Here is a 24,391-nt window from a genome sequence, read left to right as displayed (position 1 = left end):
GAAATATGCTTTGCCCAAGAAAGATCATGTCTGATAGTGAGACCCAGGAGTTTGAATGACTCTTGAATTTGAATTTGAACTTCCTCAAGAGGATTAATAAGAAAGTCGATGGGGGGCTTGCTCCATGGTCCTTTCAGAGAGAGATCGTGAGAGTGTGAGATTTGTCAGGATTGAAAGACATATTCCAAGTGTTTGACCATCTTTTGTTTTTTTCAAGGTCTGAAGAGAGGGAAGAGGTTGAAGCCTGCCTGTCTGAAGGATGAGTGATGTCATCAGCAGATAGATAAAGAGGATTTTCCAGAGAGTCAGAGAGATCATTGATGAAGATGAGGAATAGCACTGGGCCCAGAACATTGCCTTGAGGCACACCAGCCTTGACAGGGAGAGGAAATGAAAGGATTCCTTGAGAGCCACATGTTGGCTACAAGAGGAGAGGAAGTCAATAAACCAAGCATGGAGTTGGACTTGGATGCCATAGGCAGAGAGTTTGGAGAGCAAAGTAGGATGCCAGACTGTAACAGCTCGAGATATGCCTGGAGAGATGGCCCTGATCTCATGTCTGACATTGAGGGCTTCCATCCATTGTGGGGAGAGTAGAAGCAGCATGTCCAAGGTGGAGTGACATGATCTGAATTTGAGTTGGTGATATTTGAAAGAAATAGTTGGAGTATTCTATAAAATATTATATTGCTTTAAAAAAAATGAAAGTTGTTTCTTGCAGAAGCAGGATATGATCATATGAATGCATACATAATAGCTATTGTACAAGTTGTAATTATTGTTTTTGATACATAATAGCTATTGTACAAGTTGTAATTATTGTATTATGTGCATTTATATCCATTGTCATTGTCATTTTCAGACGGCGATACAGAAGAGCATCTGCAGAAATGTCAGGACAACATATTGCGCTCATCTCGGTGCATGCCAGCCCCCTGGCTCGACCAGGTGCAGGAGGTGCTGGGGGACAGAATGTGTATTTGCATCATGTGGCTCAAGGTTTGGTGAAGGAGGGTTGGCAAGTCGATGTATTCACCCGTAGAACAACGATCAAACAAGAGGGTGTGGTGGACACAGCCTTTGGCTATCGTGTGGTGAACGTCACTGCTGGTCCTGAGGAGCTCATTCCACGAGAGAAAATATATGAGCACTTGCACAAGTTTCTCTTTGAAGTCCTTCGCTATCAGAAAGAGCACGGCATCTGCTATCCGATCGTCCACACTAACTATTGGCTTTCAGCGTGGGTTGGTCTTAAGCTGCACAAGATCCAAGGCAGCCTGCAAGTCCATACATTCCACTCGTTGGCATCAATAAAGTTCAAGGGCAAGAGCGACTTGGATGAAATGGACACCATCCGCATCTCTGTTGAGAAGGAGGTGCTTGAGAAAGCCAACTCGATCGTTTCCACCAGTCCTGAGGAAGTGAAACACTTGAAAAAAATGACGAGTGCCCTGGATAATGTTTCCATAATTTCTTGTGGGACAGACCAAAGGCTGTTTGGCACGATGGATCGTACCACAGCTCGTATGTTCTTAAATGTGCCACTGGATACAAAGGTGCTGCTCTATGTCGGTCGCCTCGATCCTCGAAAGGGCATCGAGACGTTACTACAAGCTGTAAAAAACTTGATTTCTGAGCAACTTAACTTGCTCGTTCTCATTGTTGGTGGTGCAGTTGCTGGACATGAAGACAGCGTGGAGCTCAAACGCCTCAAGAACATTGTTCTAAAGCTCAACTTAAAGGATGTGATCAAGTTTGAAGGATTAGTTGAACATGGGATGCTGAAACATTACTACGCAGCTGCCAACATGCTTGTTGTTCCGAGTATTTATGAACCTTTTGGGATGGTAGCTGTTGAGGCAATGGCAAGTCGGATCCCGGTGGTGGCAAGTGACGTTGGTGGCTTGCGTTATATTGTTGTTTCTGGAGAGACTGGCTACGTGTGTCCGCCAAGTGATCATGGTGCCTTCAGCAAAGCGATTGACTTCATTCTATCAAACCCGAAGTGGGGAGAAGAAGCTGGTAGAAAGGGCAGGAAGCGCGTCGAACAACACTTCACATGGGACAATGTGGCTTCCAAATTAAACGACCTTTACAAAATGTTGTTGGAGAAATACAAAAAATAGTTTGCAATGCACTGCAACATCCTTTAATCTCGTTTTTTTCATTTCTGAAGTTGGTTACAAGGTTATGCTTGTAGAATTCTCTATTCACACACATCTAGCTGCACTGTTAACTACAAAACCCATAATAATAGTTTGTTTTTGACCATTGATAGACAACTTGTTAGAATTTTTGATAAAATTTCATAGTTATATGCTTGTTCCTTTGGGATGCTGAAGAAAGTGGGTATGTAGTCCATTAAAGAAGCATGTTGCTTATAAAGAAAGCATAGGAACTCTAAACATAGAAGGCAATTACTCGACTGTTGAATAAAGTGACTTAAAACTTCTTCAAGGACATGCAATACGAGAATAGAGCAAGATGGGAAAGGTTTACCCCATCCCCATATAACCTCCTTGGTAATGGGTAAATGCTTAGTATCCTGAACGTCTGACACCAGAAAGCCATCTGTCTGGTGGTGTAGTAGACAATTTCCAATTAACAGGTTCAGTATACTGAAGAAAACAACTGAGGATTTATGTATATACATATATATATATATACAGTAAATAAACAGATGCTGTCATAAGATGGATGGCTAGTGGTACCCAAAGTTATTGTTGGACCATGCATTCTGGGTCGGTGGGCTTGTGTGTATGTGTTTTTTCACCATATGCTTTGGCTTTTGGGCTGAAGAGCATGCCTATATTACTTTGACAAGCTTTGTTGGACTGTGTGCCTTGGGCTCAGTGCCAAAGTACATGTCCTTAGCTTTGTTACGATATTTTTATTCTTCACAAAAGGTGCTGTGAAAATGAAGGCCAGTGTGAGCCAGAAGTGCATCCATGGATTGATTCCCCCCAAAAACTTTACCTGGTTGAGCTGTGGGCCGTAGTGTAGCAGCTGACGCTGCTTGTGTATAGTGGGCAATGCTGTGTCTTTCAAAAGCTCCAAACACTGCAGACCGTAACTTAAGTCGGCAGTACCTTTTCAAGCTGTAAAAATATTATTTCCTGGTCGGTAAAATCCTCGTGAACTGTGTAATGGATGTGTGGCAGGTACCCCCTATTCGTCAGAACTCTTGCAGCAATTGCTGGAGTGAGAAGGAGGTTCACGGTTACCATTACAGTGAAAAGGTAGTATTTGATAGAGGTACATACTCTTTTCTCCGGAAATTCAAATTATGGAAATACAGTGCAGTAGTCTTTATGCAGAAAAATAATGTCGTCTCGCTTGTGATTCGTTATCCAGAAAATCATTCATCATTAGGAATTGCCAATGTAGTTCCGGTAACCACCTGTTCCATGCGGCACTATAGTTGGTAGTAGAATTAGTGCTGCAAGTGAACTGGGTTTCCGAACTGCAACTCGCCAGGTTTGGCACTTCCGAACCGAACCAATACAAGCCGGGTTTGGAAAATAGCTCTGTAAAATTTTTACATGAGCATTTTAAGACAGAAAATGCTTTCGTGAAATCCCAGGATCAATGAACTAAGCAGAGACAAAAATACATCACAAAATGCACTTAGTTAGATCCGCTGTTGCTTTTCGTGAGAGTGCTCCTAGAATGCTTGTTTTTTTTTTTTTTACAAACAACTGATCCAAACCGAGGCTCGGTTAAAAAAAATTCCGTGTTGTTCCGGTCTGATCCAGTCTGGGTTTTTGCATCTGTCTTTTTACATACGTGGGTTACAGCACTCATAGTAATAATGGCTGATCCAAAACGTTCTTCTATCCCAATTATGGCTGCTATTCATGGTGGCAATAAAAATAGCAGCAGTAAGAGAGGGAAAAGACGACTATGAAGTGGTGACATGAAATTTGCTAAGCATTAAGCAAAAACATGTAGTACATAATACATAATATGTAAAATATTTTACATAACATGTAAAACATAATATGTAAATAGATGTGCTGTTGCTGGATCGATCGCAGGTTTCTGTGTTCTGTGGAGTGCGGTTGAGAAGTTGTGGGAGGTGAGGAGGGGGGTTGAGGATAACAAATGTCCAGAAATGTGCTAAGCATCCAGCAAAAGCTAAACATCTAGTTGAAGAAGAAAAAAAACTCCATTGGTGTCCTCACATCGGGATCTTCATTTTGAAAGTGGATACATTAACAAACTATTGGGAAGTACAGCACAAGCATGCCTTGTTGTTTCTTTTGACCAATTACATGCCTATAATGCATACAATACAATGCTTTATTACACAGTACAGCAACAATTGATAGAAACAGCTGTGCTCGCCAAGCTTTTAATTTTGCTTTAAGCAGTGGCCGTGGAAGGTTGTGCAGTGAAGAGCTCGATCTTTTCAACGTTCGACGTGTGTTTTGTGGTCCTTTAACCTTCTCTCTCCGGACAGTGTACAGTTATAAGCGATTGCAATATTTGATTGCAAAAAGTAAAATATTCCATGTACTAATATATATTTTTATATTGCCTTGAGAAAGTATTACTTATTATTTATAGTTTTGTGCTCTTTTCGTGTCCGCCCTTCTGGAAAGGCGGGCTTTTAAAACAGTCAAAGAAGACCGGACTTTATCCATTAGGAAGGAAGCAATTACAAGTGATTCCTATGTGTATGTCTCTGACCGATGATAAGTACTGATATGTTTTAAATATTACTAATTACTAAATAAACGTAGTAATGATAGCACACTTGAAATATTGCGTATTTAATTATATTGCATTTTGGGTCACATTTCTTTCTATTTTTTTTTGGTCAGTGTTTGATTAAGTTAATTATGACTACGCAACATTTTAGTTTGTCTTTTACCTTGCATATCAATGTAATCTAATGCTCTTGAATATAAAGCTCTTTCACAAACCACTTCATCAAACATAAAAAGCATATATAATATATATATATATATATATATATATATATATATATATATATATTATGTCTGCATGTAGGATGCACCTGAATATTTGATTTCATTGGGCAAGCATGCCTCACTGTTATAAGATTGGGGCATTTAGGATTACGTATACTCGTACATCGTAAAGAAAAATGAGCATTCAATCAAAAAAATAACTTCATCTACCATGCTATTGTTGTGGGCCGGGTATCGGCTGCGAGCACGACCATGAGGTGGAGCAGTAGGGTCGGCTCCACCGAACACCTGGAATCTAGATCGTCACCCTCGGATAACTCCGAGGGTACGGGTCCCTTTCAGCAATGGTTCTCAACCTGGGGGTCGCGAGATTGTTTTCAGGGGTCGTGGGAAGGTTGTCACAACAAATAAACAAACAAATATATAATAAAGAAATTCATAAATATTTTTTGAAAATGATTTTTCAAGTAAATCTCCCATACCAATGTTATAATGTAGTCATTATGAAACAGATTTGAGTAGCAAGTGAAATGAGAGAGAGAGAGAGAGAGAGAGAGAGAGAGAGAGAGAGAGAGAGAGAGAGAGAGAGAGAGAGAGAGAGAGAGAGAGAGAGAGAGAGAGAGAGAGAGAGAGAGAGAGAGAGAGAGAGAGAGAGAGAGAGAGAGAGAGAAAGAGAGAGAGAGAGAGAGAGAGAGAGAGAGAGAGAGAGAGAGAGAGAGAGAGAGAGAGAGAGCAGCACAGCACAATGGCGGGTACTGAAAGTCAATGTTAGCGCAAGCTAACTACTGCAAGGTGGCTGAATATGGATCGGTGGCTTGTCAAAAAACATCTGCCAGCTCAAGATGCGGACCAAGACGACACATGTGAAGGTGGGCCAACTGTTATAAGTTCAACTAAAAAACGTAAGGCGCCGGCGGCAGATTTGGCCTCCAACAAGCGTCGGAAATATCAGACTGACTTTCTGCAGTACGGATTCACATGCCTAGCCAAAAATGAAGTGGAATATCCACAGTGTGTTCTGTGTTCAGAAGTGCTTGCTCGCGAAAGCTTGAAACCCGTGAAATTTAAGAGACATTTACAAACCAAACACCCATCCTACATTGACAAACCATTAGATTTTTTTTCGTAATAAGGAGGGAGAACGACAGAGCCAAAAGACGACTGTACGTGAGCACTCTACAATCCCTGTCAAAACCCTGTTTGCTTCATATGAAGTGGCATACCTGGTTGCTCATTCCAAAAAGCCCCATACTATTGCAGAGAGCCTGATCCGCCCAGCAGCGATTGCAATGACCAGAGCTATGCATGGTGAAAAAATAGCTAGCTCACTTGAGACTATTCCACTGTCTCATGACACAATGGCGAGGCGCATTGGTGAAATGGCCAACTACATTAAAGAGCAGCTCATTGACCGAGTGAAGAAAAGTGGAAGATTTTCCCTCCAAATTGACGAAACAACGGATGTTTCCAGTGATGCACAGTTACTTGTTTTTGTAAGATACAGCTACGAGGGGAAAATGTACGAGGATATGTTGTTTTGCTCGACACTTGAAGGAACTTGCACTGGTCGTGACATTTTTAACAAACTGGACAGTAAAATGCGCGAGGAGGGGCTAAGTTGGGAAAATTGCATCTCTGTGTGTACAGATGGAGCTGGCGCCATGCAGGGGAAGAGAAGGGGACTGAAAGCTAAAGTTTTGGAAGTGGCGCCACATGTCAAATTCACTCATTGCATTATTCACAGAGAGGCCTTCGCCAGCAAGAACCTCGAGCCACAACTCCGCAATGTTCTCCAAACAGCAATTAAAGTGGTGAACTTCATCAAATCCCTTCTGGTGAATACCGGACTGTTTGCCACAGTCTGCCAGGAAATGGGATCAGAACACGAATCCCTACTATTTCACACAGAGGTTAGATGGCTATCACGGGGGAAAGTTTTAACCAGACTGTTTGAACTGTGCGAGGAGGTTCGCATTTTCCTCTCAGATTGCGGCTCCCCCCTCGCTGACCACCTGACCGACCCCACATGGGTTACTGGCCTTGCATATCTGATAAACTGAACAGTCTAAACTTGTCTCTCCAAGGCCCAAACACCAATGTCCTCACGCTTGGTGACAAGGTTACAGCGTTTACTAAGAAGCTTGAGCAGTGGGCAGCACGAGTCGAAGAAGGCAGTGTGGAAATGTTCCCTGAGCTCGAGGATTTCATGGACAAATTTGACATAAGCATCCAAACAATAAAAGGACTTATTGCTCCTCACCTCAGAAGCCTGATTGGCCACTTCAATTGGTACTTCCCAAAAGACGACACCCCAGAGAGAAACGACTGGATACACCAGCCTCTCATCACCTCATCTGCCCGACACCTGAGTAGAGGAATAATGGGGTTTCTGAGGAATCCATGCAAATGAATGGGGAAAACGGGGTAAACTCTATGAATTAAACCCTGAAAACCCCAAAACTGGAGACTGATTTCTCCCCCTCCGATACAAATGTATAGGGAGAACTTTCTGACTCGAGACCCATCAGGACAAAAAGAGGAGAATTATTTTCTCCCCCTCCCATACAAATGTATAGGCTAACCTTTCTGACAACCCCTTTAAAAATATTAAACAGGAGAATGATTTTCACCCATACAAGCTCACGTTAAATTGTCTCAAGACCCCCTCTGACTCTTGGTCCATGGGGTCAAAAGAGGAGATCGATCTCTTCCCCATTACTTACTCCACTCAAAGAGTGATCCAACGAATATTTTTCCATGTTCTATTCGAGGTAATAAATTAATTTTTCTCTTACATTCATCACCATTGAGTATATTCACAAATACTATTTTAGAACTTAGTTCTTGGTTTATGTGTCTTTGTTGAGCAGAAATAAAATGATAAACTTCTCTCAATGCTCTTATTTGACCACCCCGAGCCACATATCATTTTTAATAAGCTACGCCCACTTTCCATAAGCCACGCCCACTTTTTATAAACCCCGCCCACTTTTACTAAGCCCCACCCTCTTTTGTGAGGACCACCTCCTCTTACATCATTTCCAGTTAATCTCTGACTCACAAGACTTGCCTGGACTTGCCCAGGGAATTTCCAAAGGAAACCACACCCACCAGTCTTTCTATATAAAGGCTTGAAACCCAGACTGAATTGAAACATCTATCTATAATTCCAGCAATCTCTGTGTGTCTGTCTGTCTGTATGTGTGTTTGTCTGCGACCGCCGTTTCTCGACGATCCCTGGTCCGATCTAATTGAAACTTGCCAGGAATATCGCTGGGGACCCGAGGATGTGCCTTTTCAAGGTTTGATATTAATCGGACAAGCGGTTCCCAAGTTACGGCCATTTATTTATCAACCAATCACAGGACACGGTGCTATGACATCACTATTGACATCACAATTAATGTATTTTTTGCACGAATGACGTCACAATTCTTCTTCTTCTTTGATATGACATCACAATTGACGCTGGGATCTGAGTATGTGCCTTTTCAAGGTTTGATATCGTTCTTCATCCATTTCAGCTGTTTCCCAAGTGTTTCCCAAGGTTTGAAAGCTGTTTTTTTCCCCAAGGTTTGAATTAATTGTTCAAATTATTAATTAATCCCAAGGTTTCAATTTTCCCAAGGGAAATAGCTGTTTCCCAAGGGTTTGAAAGTCTTATTTGTTTTGCACGTACAGCCACGCACGTAGGGGCACGCACGTATTTGTGTGTCTGTGTGTGTCTGTATGTGTGTGTGTGTCTGTGACCACTGTTTCTCGATAACCACTGGTCGGATCGAATTGAAACTTGCCAGGAATATTGCTGGGAACCTTAAGATGTGCCTTTCAAGGTTTGATATTAATCGGACAAGCGGTTCCCAAGTTACAGCCATTTATCTGCCAACCAATGACAGGACACGGTGCTATGACATCACGATTGACGTCAGAATTCTTTTTTTTCTTTTTTTTGCACATATGGCCACGCACGTACGGGCACGCACGTACGGCCACGCACGCACGGGCACGTGAGAGCGAAGGAACGGCCTGTGTGGTTGTTGTTTCTGGTACGCAGTTTGAATTTTTTTTTTTTGCACGTATGGCCACGCATGTACGGGCACGCATGTACGGGCCTGCACTAGTATTTTTTAATTTTATTAAGAATGGACTGCTGTGCTGAGCTCGAGTGGGATGACTTTGGAGTTCCTTGGAGTTCTACTACTTTTATGGAACTAAACCTTCAAGTTGATGAACTGGATTCAAACCTCTTATCTATTGAGGTAAGATTTTCTTTTCCTATTCACAGAGTTTGATTTAAGCATATAATCATTTAATAATTAAATCACTTAATTAATACATTAATATTTTCTCTCACAGGAAATTGTATCAGAAATACAAAATGAAAATACTGCTTTTGCCACAACTTGGGGCGAAATTGTTGGTTTGATTGAAGAACTTATGAGCGAACAAGACCCACAGAACGAGCTCGACCTTGATGACTCAACCAAAGAGTTATATCTTGGAGACCCGCAAAATCCTGAAAAAGAGTTTTACATCGATGGTACTCATTGTGAGTTATCAAGATAATACCCACTGAACAAGTTATACCTTGATGAGCCAGAATACAAGTTTTACCAAGAAGACTCACAAATTTCAGACATTTTGAAAAATGGAGATTTCCTTGATAATCCACAGTTATACTATGTGGGATGTATCACTGAAACCCATAAAAATTGGAAAAATGGAGTTTTCCTTGATGATCCACAGTTATACTATGTGAGATAAATCACCGAAACCCATAAAAATTGGAAAAATGGAGTTTTCCTTGATGATCCACAGTTATACCATGTGAGATCTATTACTGAAACCCATCAAAATTGGAAAAATGGAGTTTTCCTTGATGATCCACAGTTATACTATGTGAGATCTATCACTGAAACCCATCAAAATTGGAAAAATGGAGTTTTCCTTGATGATCCACAGTTATACTATGTGAGATCTATCACTGAAACCCATAAAAATTGGAAAAATGGAGTTTTCCTTGATGATCCACAGTTATACTATGTGAGATCTATCACCGAAACCGACAAAAATTGGAAAAATGAAGTTTCCCCTGATGATCCACAGTTATACTATGTGAGACTTATTGCAGAAACCCACAATATTTCTGGAAATTGTGGTTCTATCTTTGAGTATTGGATAGATGGTCATATTTTGGAGACTTGAAATGTGGGTTCTGGCTTGATAACTCAGAATGTGATACATATCTTGGAAACTCAACAGGAATGTGGTTGTACCTTGGAGACTTGGAAAGTTGGGGTTATTTTGGAGACTTGAAATGTGGTTTCTATCAAGAAGACTCTTGGAGATCTAAACCCATCAATGTAGTTCTTTGTTGGATGGTGCTTGATGAGAGAAATATCAAGAAAGTTCTGGGAAGAAGATGCAGGAAGGTTCTGACTCCCCCTTTCTACTTCATCAAGCTTGAAAGCCTTAAAAGACAGAATTGGAAGAAGAGAAAAGAAAAAAAAAACATAAAAAATATATATATATATATTGTTGAAATACATATTTAAATAAAAGATATTAAGTTGGACTAGGGTTGGGTTGGGGTTGGGATTTTGAATGTGAGGGTGAGGGTGGGTTCGGGTTATGGTGGGTTCGGGATGGGTTGGGGTTGATTATGCTCCCTGTTATATTATCACACACACACACACACACACACACACACACACACACACACACACACACACACACACACACACACACACACACACACACACACACACACACACACACACACACACACACACACACACACGTTAAGCCTTGAAAATGTAGTTGAGGATTCTGTGTTTGGGGTTCACAGATCTAAGAACGTCCCCCATTGCACACACACATCAACAAACAAAAGTTAAGCCTTGACTGACTATTCAGTTGAGGATTCTGTGTTTGGGGTTCACAGATCTAAGAACGTCCCCCTTGACACACTATATATATATATATATATATATATATATATATATATATATATATATATATATATATATATATATATATATATTTTTTAATTCAACCCTCGGCAGATGCCACCTGTTATACACCTCGGACTTGGTCCTCGAGTGTCCACAAAGGTGTATAGTAAGAGGGAGTGAAGCGCCAACCTATTGCTCCCATGAGTATTATCTGCTTAGTTTTGTCTTTTGTAATTCCTGTGAATAAAATGAACCTAAAATCTCTTCCCCTTCAAAATCATATACCTTATAAGTCCAAGGAACTGTATCTATTACATCAACAATTTTAAAAGCTCATTTGTCCATCGTTTAGTATAACCTTTTTCAAAATGAGATTTCCACCTATATATTCTTAAGATATCACCAACTTTGAACTTAGGTTTTCTGACAATAATCTCTTTTTCATATTTTAATTTTGTAAATGTTTCTGATGGTTTCGTATTCGTTGACGTGTGAATTGTGTCATTATACTTATCTACAATATCCTGAATAAAAGATGACCATTGTTGAGAACTGAGTTGTGTGAATTTTTTATATAGTCTCTCTTTTAAAGTACGATTAAAGCGTTCAACAACAACGGCCTTCCCTAAATTAAAGGTACTGTATAATGTAATACAGTAATCCCCCGTTTCTCGCGGGGGTTACGTTCCAAGCCTCCCCGCGCTAAGTGAAAATCCGCGATGAATGGACGCCTCCCCAAAAAATCGATTCGTCTGGTCTGGTCAGTTTGGGAGTGATTGGGTTTGAGGTGCCGGAGATCGACTAGTCTGGTCTGGTCGGTTTGGCAGTGATTGAGTTTGAGGTGCTGGAGATCGACTAGTCTGGTCTGGTCGGTTTGGCAGTGATTGGGTTTGAGGTGCCGGAGATCGACTAGTCTGGTCTGGTCGGTTTGGCAGTGATTGGATTTGAGATGCCGGAGATCTACTAGTCTGGTCTGGTCGGTTTGGCAGTGATTGGGTTTGAGGTGCCGAAGATCGACTAGTCTGGTCTGGTCGGTTTGGCAGTGATTGGGTTTGAGGTGCCGGAGATCTACTCGTCTGGTCTGGTCGGTTTGGCAGTGATTGGGTTTGAGGTGACGAAGATCGACTAGTCTGGTCTGGTCGGTTTTGAGGTGCTGGGTACGAGCAGTGCTCGTCCAATGGCGGCAAACCTTTTTTCTTCCCGAACCATATATCGAGCACCTTTACCTTAACCTTCTCCTGGAGCGTCCCAGGACCTTCCACTGGCGCTTCGGTTCCTTGCCAGAAGCCTTAGAAGGTGCAGGGTGTTTGGGCGGCATCGTGGGGCTTGGAGAAAAAACGTAGAAAATATTCGAAGTTCACAAGCGAAACTTTGTCTCGTGCGTTGTGTGACTGGTCGAGCACCACGCGTTATAATTTATTGCTTAAATAATTTATATTTTATATATTATTACCACGATGTACCGGGGGAATCCGCAGAAAAAATTAGTTCCGTTCCAAGGGAAAACCCGCGATGAACCAGGGGCGCGATAGGTGAACCGCGATGAAGCGGGGGTTGACTGTACTGTTATTTTTTAGAAAATTCATAAATGTCTTGTTATAAAACTCTCTACCCTCATCAGTCCACATTTTTTTAGGTTTTCTCTTACTTTTATTAAATATCTGTTGAAAGGCTAACAAAAGAGTATTACCTGGTTTGTTTTTTAAAGGGACAACCCACGCATATCTACTCCTCAAATCGATAACGGTTAAAGCATACTTGTGCCCCTTATCATTATTGAGTTCAATCAAATCAGCAGACCAGATATAATCAACTTCCTTGGAATAAACCTTCCTTCTATGAAACTTTGTGATTATTGGTTTATGTAATTCATCAGCTAATTGTTCTTCAGTCTTAATGACATCATTAGAGCCTATAAGTTTTTTGAATTTCCAAGCCCAAGTTTCAATTTAGTACTGATCATCTTCCTCACGATGAACCTATCAACTTTTTCTCTCAAGGTTGGATTTTGTATCAGAGACAAATTATACAACATTTCTCTATCGGCTTCATGTTTTTCTTCCAAAGTTGTGGTATTCCCATAATCAATATCGTGCCTCATGCACACTTCCTCAACCCTATTGATGGGTTTACTCCATGGTTTAGGATTGTCTGACTCATCTAATCTTTTAACCAAGTTTGTGCCTGGACCACAGAAAGAATACCCTGGTAGATGTAATTCCCCTGGTATTCCAGTAGTTGTAAATTTGCTTCCTGATAAAAACTTTTGTATATCTCCTCCACGTTTGTGTTTGGAGATAAATTGACTCTTTTTTTGAACCACACACCGAACATGTACCTTTTTGTATAACCCTGTTATTTTTACTTTTAAAATATGAGATATTTTTAGTATTAGTATTCTTTTTACATTTGAGACAATAACTCATTTATTGATGCGAAAAATTCCAACAGAGTGCAAAAACCTTTTTAGTTTCCAACATGCACATTTGAATCTTAATTTTGAAAACATAAAGAATCCTCAGAAATGTCTTCACACTCTCCTCCATTTATTTAAGAAAAAAATGAAAAACTTTAATTAAAGTCAATTTCTTTCCCTTGAAAACGATGTCAATAGTCTTGTCGAAAATATTTCTAATAGAGTTGTCAATTCTTTGTTTTCCTCCTCGGTACGTTGAGATTTATTGATTTTCTGTCGTACCTCCAATCTTTTTTTAATCTCACTGGTGTCCATATTTTCATATTTATTTATTCTCTCTCTTTCCTCCCTCTGTTCTTATTCCATCCAACATCAATTCCTTCTCTCTTTCCTCCTTCTCTCTCTCTCCTCCTTCTCTCTCTTCTCTCTTTCCTCCTTCTCTCTCTTCTTCTGTCTCAGTTTCTTCAACTCCTTCATCGTCCCTTACTATCCCTGAATCACTTACATCCCATTGAATATCATACATATATTCATCAGGATTTCTTGTTATTCCTGTATCCCAAATATTTTTTTTTACGACAGGAAACCAATAAAATTTCTTCTGAAAAAAAAAAATTCTGAAAAAAGTAGTTTTCTTAACTTTATAATTTTTTCATTATTTAACATTTTAATTAAATCTAAAGTTGTCGATTATCAACATCAGTATAAAGCCAATCTTTTATTGAAAATACCTCGTTCTTATGTTGTAGAACATATTTATTAAAATACCGAATACCTTTTTCTTGAAGGTATGCTTGGACACAGAAATTATAATTTTCTTGAAGCCTTCTTGCTGTCATTTATGTATTCGAAATATATGACAGAATAATATTATGACATGAAACACCTCCCCCTCTTCCCATAGTTAAATCATTTTGTATTTCCTTACTTATTATATATAATCCTGTTTTTTCTGTTTTCATGATATAAACTAGGGCAAAACCATTAATATATTTACCCTTATTTAATTATTTTATTTGTTGTTTCCGAATCGTACTTCCACAAAACTCATTCTCTGTACCAAGTGGATAATATTCTTCCTTACGAGACTGATTTAATTTTTCCAGGTCTTCTAGGTCAATTTTAAATTACCAATTATACCGTAAATCATTCATATCATACCCCCATTGTTCTATTCTCATACAAACGATATGCCCTTCTTTATAAAAAAAAAATATTTTAATTGGAACTGTGAATTCTGTATGACCTGGAGATAAAATCAACACTTCTGTATCATTGGAATACACGGCCGTTTTATTTAAGGATATATATTGTGATAAATCACTTAATCTCACCAAGTCATTTGCGTCAGTCAGGCTTGGATAATTTATTAATTTATAAGCATTTTTCATTTTAATATTTTTGGTATACTATATTTTGTCGTTCAGCTTGTGCCTTTGTGTAATATTTTGATAAATCAATATCCAGTTCTTGAGATACAGCAAAGATAGAACCATCTTTACCAACATAAGTCATTTATATTAGATTAAAAATAATGTCATAAATTTTTTTATTTTTGTTGAGTTGAAATAACACATATAGACATAATTGACCACAACACTTGGAATTTAATTATTGGACTTGAAATGTTTGATAAACACCATTCTGTGAGAATTTTATGACTTCAACAGGTGGTGGAAGACCAAAACTATCAAAATAATATTTGTCTTGACTATTAAAAATACAAACCCAATGAGAACCTTTCCCAATATTATCTTCTAAGTTCATAATAATATTTGTTGTATGTTTAGGCACATTTGTTAATTCATCTCTCATACAAATAACCACATTATGAGTTTTTAATTTCTTACAATATTTGACAAGTTGTAAATTTGATGTTGTATTCTTTCCAAAATCCTTAAACCACTCATCAATGCTCATTTATTCATTAGAAAGATATAATCCATTACCCCTTTTAGTTAATATTACACCTGCTTGTGCAATAGAAGAAAGCATATCTCCAACTAACAATCTCGCTTTATCAGGAACACTTTCAAGTTTTTCAGCAAAATCTACAATTAGACCACTTCCACTAATTTGTTTCTCAAACTCTTTGTGATGTCTTTCCAATTATTTTTGAGCCCGGAGTTGAGCCTTCCTTTCGTTGGAAGCTTTCACCGCTGTTGAAATACCACCCGTCAATGCTCCAGCCGCACTTAAACCAGCAAATAAAGGAATTAGAAATGGGAGAATTCCTCCACTCGTCTATGTTATTGAATATTTTTTCAACATTGGTTTTGACATTTTAATTTTAAGTGAGCCAGTATCGTTCAAGATTTTAACCTGTTCTATTTTGAGCAAAACATCAATTCTTACTGCTCCTTTTCTCTAAATTGTATTAACGTTAATTGTACAAGGCTTTTGATTTTGAACACAAGATGATAGTTTATGAAGATTGATTTGATTAACATATACCCCAGTTGGTACTTTACCACTCATTTATTTAACAAAAAAATATGTGAGACGAATCATAACACCATTATGTGTATTAATCTGTAATTCTGTTTCTTCCAAAAGCAAACAAGATGTATCAACTTCTTCACTCTCTCCTCTTTCAATGTATCGGGAAGCATCCACTCGATTAGACTTTATAGTTTCATTTTGAGCACTCAGATCAAATGCATAGATTGTATACAAACTTTTAAATGCTGTCATATCCAAAATAGGTTCTTTATTTCCATTACTTTCACACACCTTTTGGTAATACTTGTATGCTTCAGCAGAATTATTTTTTTCCCAATTAATTTCCAATCGATCTCGTGGATAAAATGTTCCATCGAGAGAAACACGAAGTTGTTTCACCTTAGCATTACCACTCAATGCATTATTCTTATCAGTAGCAGTATCACCATCTGTTTTTTAAAAAATTATCCACAGATATCGTGGCTTTCCTTCCAGAACACCCAAATTCCATGTGTAAGTGGTTTGGTTGAGTTTAACGTGTTGACATCTTCTTTTAAGATATGATACTTTGAGTGGTTTCTTTGAGTTAAATCTTCTATTCAACATCTCTTCTGTTTTAAGATTAGGAGTATATTCATTAATATACCAACTCATTTCATCAATTACAAATTTATTCTGATCACTAAAAGCACTACCAACACCAAAAAGTAATCTATTTTCATTATCATTCCTTTGTAGTTGAAATCTAATTTTAAGAACATACAGAACTTTATCATGATCACAAAATCCAAGTATACCTTTAAGAGTAACTGCCACAGTAAAACGATTAACTGCTTTTGCATCATCATTATACATTCCTTTTCTTTGACTATATCCAGGGTATGTGGTTGTTTCCGTTGACATATCAGGAATAAAACCTTCGACAGCCCCCTTTCCCATTCTATCACTGAATGAATATAGTGTAAATTTCATCATTTCAGATACAGCAGAGACATAATCAACCACTTCAACTTCTTGTGTTCCAATGTATAAACGAGCACTATCAAACATTTTCCAGAAGAAATCATTGACGAGTGTAGCATTTGTGTTCTTCCCAGCCTTAGTGAATGTAAATTTACACAACAAGAAATTTTCGGATAGATTCAAATAAGTTTGTTGATTATTTATTTCAAAACTTTTTGTACCATTTGCATTCCAGTCTGTTCCAGTTATTACATTTACCTTGAAGTAATCTTCTTTTTTTCATGGAGTTTGAGATGACAATGGTATCATCCAAATCATAGATACTATCAATTGCTTCCATACTTGTATTTATTTAGGAAAAAAGATGTTAAAACTTTTGAAACCCTGACACAAGTATTTGAATTATTTTCTCTCGTTCTTGTTTAGACAACTGAGTTTTGCCTTTCTTAATTTCTTTTATTGCTTGTAATTTATGAGATTCCTTTTGGGCATATTTTATACTCTTTATAACACCCGATACATTTCCCATAGCAGAAGCAGTTGAACCAATGAGGTCTTTATGTTTAAGAATAGTTGAACCGATACCCATTTGAGTATCAATTATCCCATCTCCTCTAAATTGATGTCCGACACCCCTTTGTCTCTTAGGTTTATAGTATCCTCTACCAAGATACATACCTTCACTCTTGTAGTATGGGGAAAGGAACATCCCATCCCCTGTAATTATTTTATATTTTCCCAACTCGTGTTTCCTCACAATAACCATTGTATTTATTTATTGGAAAACTTCATGTAGGTGAATTCTGATGGATATAACTTCTCCATTAAAAGAAATCATAGGATTATCTTGGTCAGTTATCCTAAAATTTACTCTGTGTATGTTTTTTCTTGACACAGGGAGATAAACCAGATTTTTGGGTTCCATAATGAATTTATAACCAACTGGGGCTGAGTATGCGCTGAATGAAAATATTGTATTTGTTCTTATTCCATCATTATAAGCACCATCAATCAAATCACAGTGAATTAATACCGAATTTATTCCTGAGGATATTTGAATGACATTATCATTGTAAAACATCCCATTAGTTTCAATCATTTTTGAGGAGAAACCCAATAACTCTCTAAATAAAATGAATTATCAATTGTGAAATCAACCTTGTAGTTATTTTTAACTTTAATCGTTGATTTTGAAGTATGTTTTTGAATATCTATGACAATATTTTTTGGTTCATCACCCTGTTCTTTAATAACATGAAAAATTTTGGAAGATATTTGAGAAATCTCATATGCTCTAGGTGAGACTGTTATCGTTTTGTATCCACTTCCTGGATTATAACTGAACTTGTCATTTTCCTCGGTTATATTAACGAAGGTATTATAAGTTTCCATGGACAATAAAGATTCCTCATATTCTTTTGTTGTGTCAAGTTGTAGTGGGTATGGGAATGAAGATGTGTGGTCGCTTGTTGTGAAATTAAAACTAAGGATTGTGCTTCTCATCTTTTTTAATATGAGATAAAATATCTTTATATTGGTATTTATTAATTATTTTCATGTTCATGAACTGGTCTAAAATGGCTGATGCCTCATTAAAACAATTGTTATTTCCAGCCTTCTTACTACCTAACAACAATAACAGTCTATTAATTAATTGTGATGAGTCATTTGGAAGAAAACTAATACCTGAACCAAGGATACTTAAAGCCTGAATAATGTGGTTCTCCTTCTCATTCTTCCTACTTTTACCAGAAAGACTAATCCTATAATTAAGAGAGTCCAGAAGATCAATATACACTATCATCATTATTTTTCATATCCAATGGTTATCAATATACTTTGATTCATCCCTCACATTTGAACCTTGTCTTCCATCTTTTGTGAGAAGAAATATTAATCTCAGAGTTAGTTGAACAGGGGGTTGAGCAGAACTGAAGAACTTTAATTCATCATTAAATATCAATACCTTTTCTTGAACAAGATGAAATATTGCTGGTTGTTCTGTTGGAATGAGTCCTGCTTTGGTTTTTGAATCCGCTGAATATTCATTGTTTTGAAGAGCATTCACAATATAATCAGGGGGTTGATTAGTCTCTTCCAGTTGTTGAAATAATCCTTCATCATCATATTCTAATTCTCTTATATGCTCTAATTCTTCCTCCATCATTTGACTGAAATCTTTTAACATTTGAAGTTTTTTAGGAGTATATTCTATTGTGGGAACTGTGGAAAAATCTATAATTTTTTCTTGGGAAGTTTTTAAAAGTGGTTTAAATTTTTTATCTTGTTTTCTTTCAAATGCTTCTTCACCCGTTATTTTCTGTCTGCGTTTCTTCTTTATGTCTTCCTGTTGTTTTACAACTTTTGAAACCAACTCTTGATGTTCCTTAAATCTTCTTGCTCTTTCTTTCGCATCCATTTATTTATTGGAAAATATCATTTGATGAATTGTAAAGATCAACAGGGAAATTTTCCTTTTCTTCATCATCCAAGTAGATGTGTTCAAATAAATGCTTTTCTTTAAATATTTCATCAAATTCTTTATTAACATTAATACGAGTTGTAATTTCTTCTTCACTAATACTTGCATCTCTGCTTTTCATACGTTTGCGTTGAGTTTCTTCATCAACATCAAAACCGAATGATAAAATCTTAACCCCGCTCAGATGTTTAATAATTTGTGTCATTCCTTCTGGATTAATTTCGAATATCCCAAGACCACCAGATTTTAGTTTCTTTAACTCACTCTTACAATGTGAATATTTTGTTGTACAAAGAGAAACCTCCTCAAAAATTTGACTTTCATTCCTCAATCGCATATGTTCCTCCACTGAAACATCATGATAATATTCACCTTTTACTTCTCCAGGTGTTATTGCTCTAGTTGTTGTTGATACAATGCGTATCACGGGGTGTTTTTAAAGTAAATTTACAATATTCTCATTTGTTCTCTGCAAGAACCTTGATTTATGAAAGATTTTCCAGAAGCAGATTTACCCACAAGATTTATAATAATAGTTGTCATTTATATCTGTAATTGTTTATAAAACAAAAAATATATCCCTTAATATCTCATCTTGTTTCACAACAATATATTTATATTTTTCAGTCGTGTGCTTCACTAATCCCCAAATTCCTTTTTACTACATAATGTAGAACAATTATCTCTCCAAAAATTGTTTATATCTATTGAATTTAACTTGAATAAAATAAAAGTATTAGCGTTGTTTCTGATGGAACGACGAGGAAGTTGAAAGTATGATTGACTAAGATAAATACAATTACAAGAAGAATGTCTTCCTCTTGTGTAGTAGCTGAACATTACTGTTTGGTTTCTCTCATTAACTCAATCATTAAAGATAACGAGGTTCTTTTTTGATTTATCCAAATCTTGGGGAGAAGGTATATCATCCGTATGATCACTAAGAATACATGTTATCGGTTTTGATTTCTTTTTTATCTCTGTGTATCACAAAATAGTTGTATTATATCTTCAACGTTATAATCATTGAGATTGTTTTGAAGTTTAACTAAACCGATTATATCTTCATTTTGAAGACCAGCATTAAAACCTTGTGAGAGTAGTTGATACTCGGGTTGAAAACTCGATTTTGTGAAAATTATTAAATTATCATAATCTAAAAAGTTGGGAGTGAGAAGCATCTTTAAAAGTAAGCAGGTTTTTCCACATCCGCTTGAACCCACTAAGAGACATCTTAATGAATTTGGAAGATTTTTATGATTGTTAAATTTTATCTTATTTTCCCAAATGGGTAAAAAATCATTCATTTATATATTTGGAAAACAGGTTATTTAATTTATTATTGGCTTTTTTAGAAAGTCTATTTTTAACCTAAGTTCCGGTTTAATTTCAAGATAATCCATTATTTTATTTATGCAATAACTTGTGTTGATATTTCACTGAAAATGACCATCGTGAATAATATATAACAACAATCCTTTGAACATTTCTCTAATATGTTCAGTTTCTTCCCTTGTCAGGAAAGGTGTGTTATCACCCTCATATTTCACATTCATTTCTGTAATCAATCTTGTAAAGTAATTCATTTTTGGTGTAAATCTAAAAGAATTATTTTCCTTTTTATATTTTTTATTTTCATTAATTAGAAGATAATCACAGAATATACATTGTTTATAGGCTTTTGACTCTGTGTTTAATCCCCGTCTTTCACACGCAGGACAATTCTCAAATTTGTCATATGGAGAATCAGGGAATTCAAGAGGCTCAAAATCTAGCATATTTATGAAGTAAAACTTGATGTAAACTAAAATTCATCTTCGGTATCATCTTCGGTATTTTCACAATCATCTATAAAACTACTTTCATAACTATCATTTGAACACAAACTCTCAGTATCATAACTATCATTTGAACACAAACTCTCGGTATCATAATCACTCTCATAATCTTCAGCTGAATAATGACTCGTATTTAATTAGTAGAAAAAAAAACATTACCATCGATATCTATATACTTTTTTTCATTAACAGATTCAACGACTACATTTTTTATATTAAAGGTAATTTTAAAATGATCCTTAACTACGATTGAACGAAATGTCATTTCACGTGATATATTCGCATCCTTTATTTCATCAGGATTTACATCTTTAGGGTTGTTGAAAACAATACAAATTTCTCCTTGCATATTACATATGGTCTTATCTTTTCTTTCTAAAGCTTCATCCAAAAGGTTTTTATTTTTTAATACTTTTTCTTGTTTCATTGCTTTTTCTAGTTTTGAATATATTACCAGAAGGAGAGGAGAAACTTTTGTTAGAGATACTTTAATTGATGTTCTTCCAGATATACTAAAAGCCCTTCCACTGAATGAAATTGAAGAACTCGTATTATTCACCATAATTGTTTTTATCCAATAGTTGTTATATTTATCTGTGTTCAATTTTACATCCTTGACATATTTCTCAGTATCTTTTACAAATGAAGAGATTGATTGAAACTTGTCTTTTGTGTCTTGTTGCATTGTATTTATTCAGTGAAAAAAGTTGGAGGATAAAATGGTTTTAAGCACAGATTCATCTATAAATTAAACTAAATTTTCATCAAGAACATTTTATTTTATGCAAAAGTTTTATTATATAAATATGGTGAATACAACGTACTGCGATGTTTGTAATCATGAATATAAATATTATAAAAAACACCTTCAAATGAATAAACACACATTCAATCTTTTCAAACAAATATCTCCACTTGACCAAGAAACAAAACATTGTGATAGATGTGATAATGATATTCTTAAATTTTTTTTTAATAATAAACACCTTCAATCACGCAAAAACACAAGAACAATGAAGAAAAAGAAGCTAAATTCTCCATTGAAAACACTGATGGGGCATCTAAAGGGCATATAAAAATAAGATTGTTTCGTTTTCAAGACTCTGGACCATCTTCAATCATGGAAGCTGTTGATATGGTTAAACAAAGTATTGAAACTATAATTAAAAACACATTAAGTGAAATGAAAACTTTTAAGTTTTATATGGGAGTAAAATTGAAAATGGTAAGACAAGATGATGAAACTACTCCCTATATGAGGACAAACCCTCACTTTATCTCATCATTTCAAGATTTTGTAAGATGTGATGTTTACGATGATCTCCAGAGACAAGAACAAGATGTTGATAACACTGTAGTAGGTAGTGGATTTACTATTACAAAAATAATCTTTTTAGATATACACATCTTAAAATCAGCTCCTCTTCAAGCTTCTTATATTGATTTACCAAAAGAGATAAAACTTAAGAAAGCGGTTGTTAATATTCAAAACAAAGACAATAAATGTTTTCTATGGTCTGATTTTGCTCACTTACATCCTCCACAATGGAATCCTGAAAGGGATGAACATTATAAGTAATACAAGAATACATTAAATGTTAAAGATTTAAAGTTTGCAATGTCATTGAGAGATATTCCTAAATTTGAGAAAATGAATAATCTATCTGTTAATGTTTATGGATTAACCGATACAAACAAAGTTCAGATATTAAAAATTTCAAACAACTATAAAAATGATGGAACACACATTGACCTTCTCCACTTTACTTCAAAGGAAAAATCACATTATGCTTTCATCAAAAATTTCTAAAGATTAACCAAATCACAACTATATAAGAGAAAATGTAAAGCATATCCTTGTAAGAGATGTCTCAACTCCTTTCACACAAAAGAACGATTAAATCAACATTCAAAATATTGTAGTAATCATAAATCAACCGTAATCAATTTACCAAAAGCAGGTTCAAACATATCATTCAAAGATTTTAACAAATCTATAAAACATCCGTTTGTGATATATGCTGATTTTGAAAGTATCCTTGAAAAGATAGATACTGTTTTTCCAAATTCAAATAAATCATACACAAATAAATATCAAAAACATACTCCTTGTGGTTTCTGTTATTATATCAAATCAGCTGTTGGTGATGAATACAACAAGTTCGAACTTTATAGAGGAGAAGATGCCTCAGAGGAGTTTGTAAGATGATTGGAAAAAGACTGTATAAGACTATGAGAAATAATGGTGAAAACCTATAAACCAATGTCATTAACAAAGGGAGAGAAAAAGGAATTTTGAAAGAACAGTATCTGTCATATTTGTGAGGAGAAAATTGAGGGAGGGGCGAAGGTTAGGGATCACCGTCATCTTACTGGTAAATATCGAGGTCCAGCTCATTCCCGTTGTAATCTTAATTACAAGCCTCCAAATTTTATTCCTGTCTTTCTTCACAACAACGCTCACTATGACACACATCTATTTAAAAATGAACTTTCAAAGACATCTGGAGATATTTCTGCCATTCCTAACACAGATCAAAAATACATCTCATTCACAAAAACAATTCATACATCCCCCATAACCCATATCAGATTTCTTGACACATACAAGTTTATGTCAAGTCCATTATCGAAATTAGTATCTAATATTAAAAACTTCCCGAGTCTTAAATCGTATTTCTCAAATCAAGAAGAGATTGATCTCTTATCACAAAAGGGAATATATCCGTATGACTATATGGATTCATTTGAGAAGTTTAAAGAAACACAACTTCCTTCAAGGGAAAGTTTCTATGGAAAGTTAAATAAAACTCATATTTCTGAGAGAGATTATACACAAGCTAAAAAGGTTTGGGAGAAGTTTAATATAAAGAATCTTGGAGAATATCATGATTTGTATCTTAAAACCGATGTATTGTTATTGGTTGATGTGTTTGAATCTTTTAGAACAGTCTGTCATAATAAAAATTCTTATGGATTAGACCCCGTTCACTATTACACAGCCCCGGGCTTGTTTTGGAGTTCTATGTTAAAAATGACAAAACAAAATTTGGAATTAATCAGTGATATAGATATGCTTTTAATGATAGAGAAGGCTAAAAGAGGAGGAATGTCTCAAGTATGTTCCAAGAGATATGCTAAAGCAAATAAATATCTTACCTTATTATAATAAGAATGAGGACAACTCTTACCTGATGTATTATGATGCTAACAATTTGTATGGGTGGGCTATGTCTCAATCTTTACCTTATGGAAAACTTAAATGGGTTAAAGAAAAACATTATGAAAAAGTTTACTTGACATTGTAATCTCCTCTCAAAAAGAATTGGATGAAGCTGAAGTTGGATATTATTTTGAGA

The 24,391-nt window shown here is 36.2% G+C and overlaps 2 protein-coding genes across 4 annotated transcripts in view; one reads left to right on the top strand and one right to left on the bottom strand.

The window, feature by feature from the left end:
* Window positions 1–2,757, top strand: part of LOC147013165 (uncharacterized) — a 24,029-nt gene extending 21,272 nt beyond the window's left edge. For 2 of the 3 annotated variants that reach the window (XM_085854798.1, XM_085854797.1), the window contains one exon: window positions 863–2,757. In XM_085854798.1, coding sequence (XP_085710924.1) covers window positions 891–2,126 — 1,236 coding nt within the window. In that variant the 5' untranslated portion in view covers window positions 863–890 and the 3' untranslated portion in view covers window positions 2,127–2,757. The remainder of the gene's footprint in view (window positions 1–862) is intronic. The other variant, XM_085854796.1, reaches the window with a different exon arrangement.
* Window positions 1–24,391, bottom strand: part of LOC147013164 (uncharacterized) — a 121,710-nt gene that overhangs the window by 58,426 nt on the left and 38,893 nt on the right. The gene's annotated exons all lie outside the window — the stretch shown is intronic.

Source organism: Eptatretus burgeri, chromosome 14 (assembly GCF_056783735.1).
Source record: "Eptatretus burgeri isolate ZD-2024b chromosome 14, Ebu_testis_v1, whole genome shotgun sequence".
Classification (NCBI taxonomy): Eukaryota; Metazoa; Chordata; class Myxini; order Myxiniformes; family Myxinidae; genus Eptatretus; species Eptatretus burgeri.
This window is presented reverse-complemented; position numbering and strand designations above follow the sequence as displayed.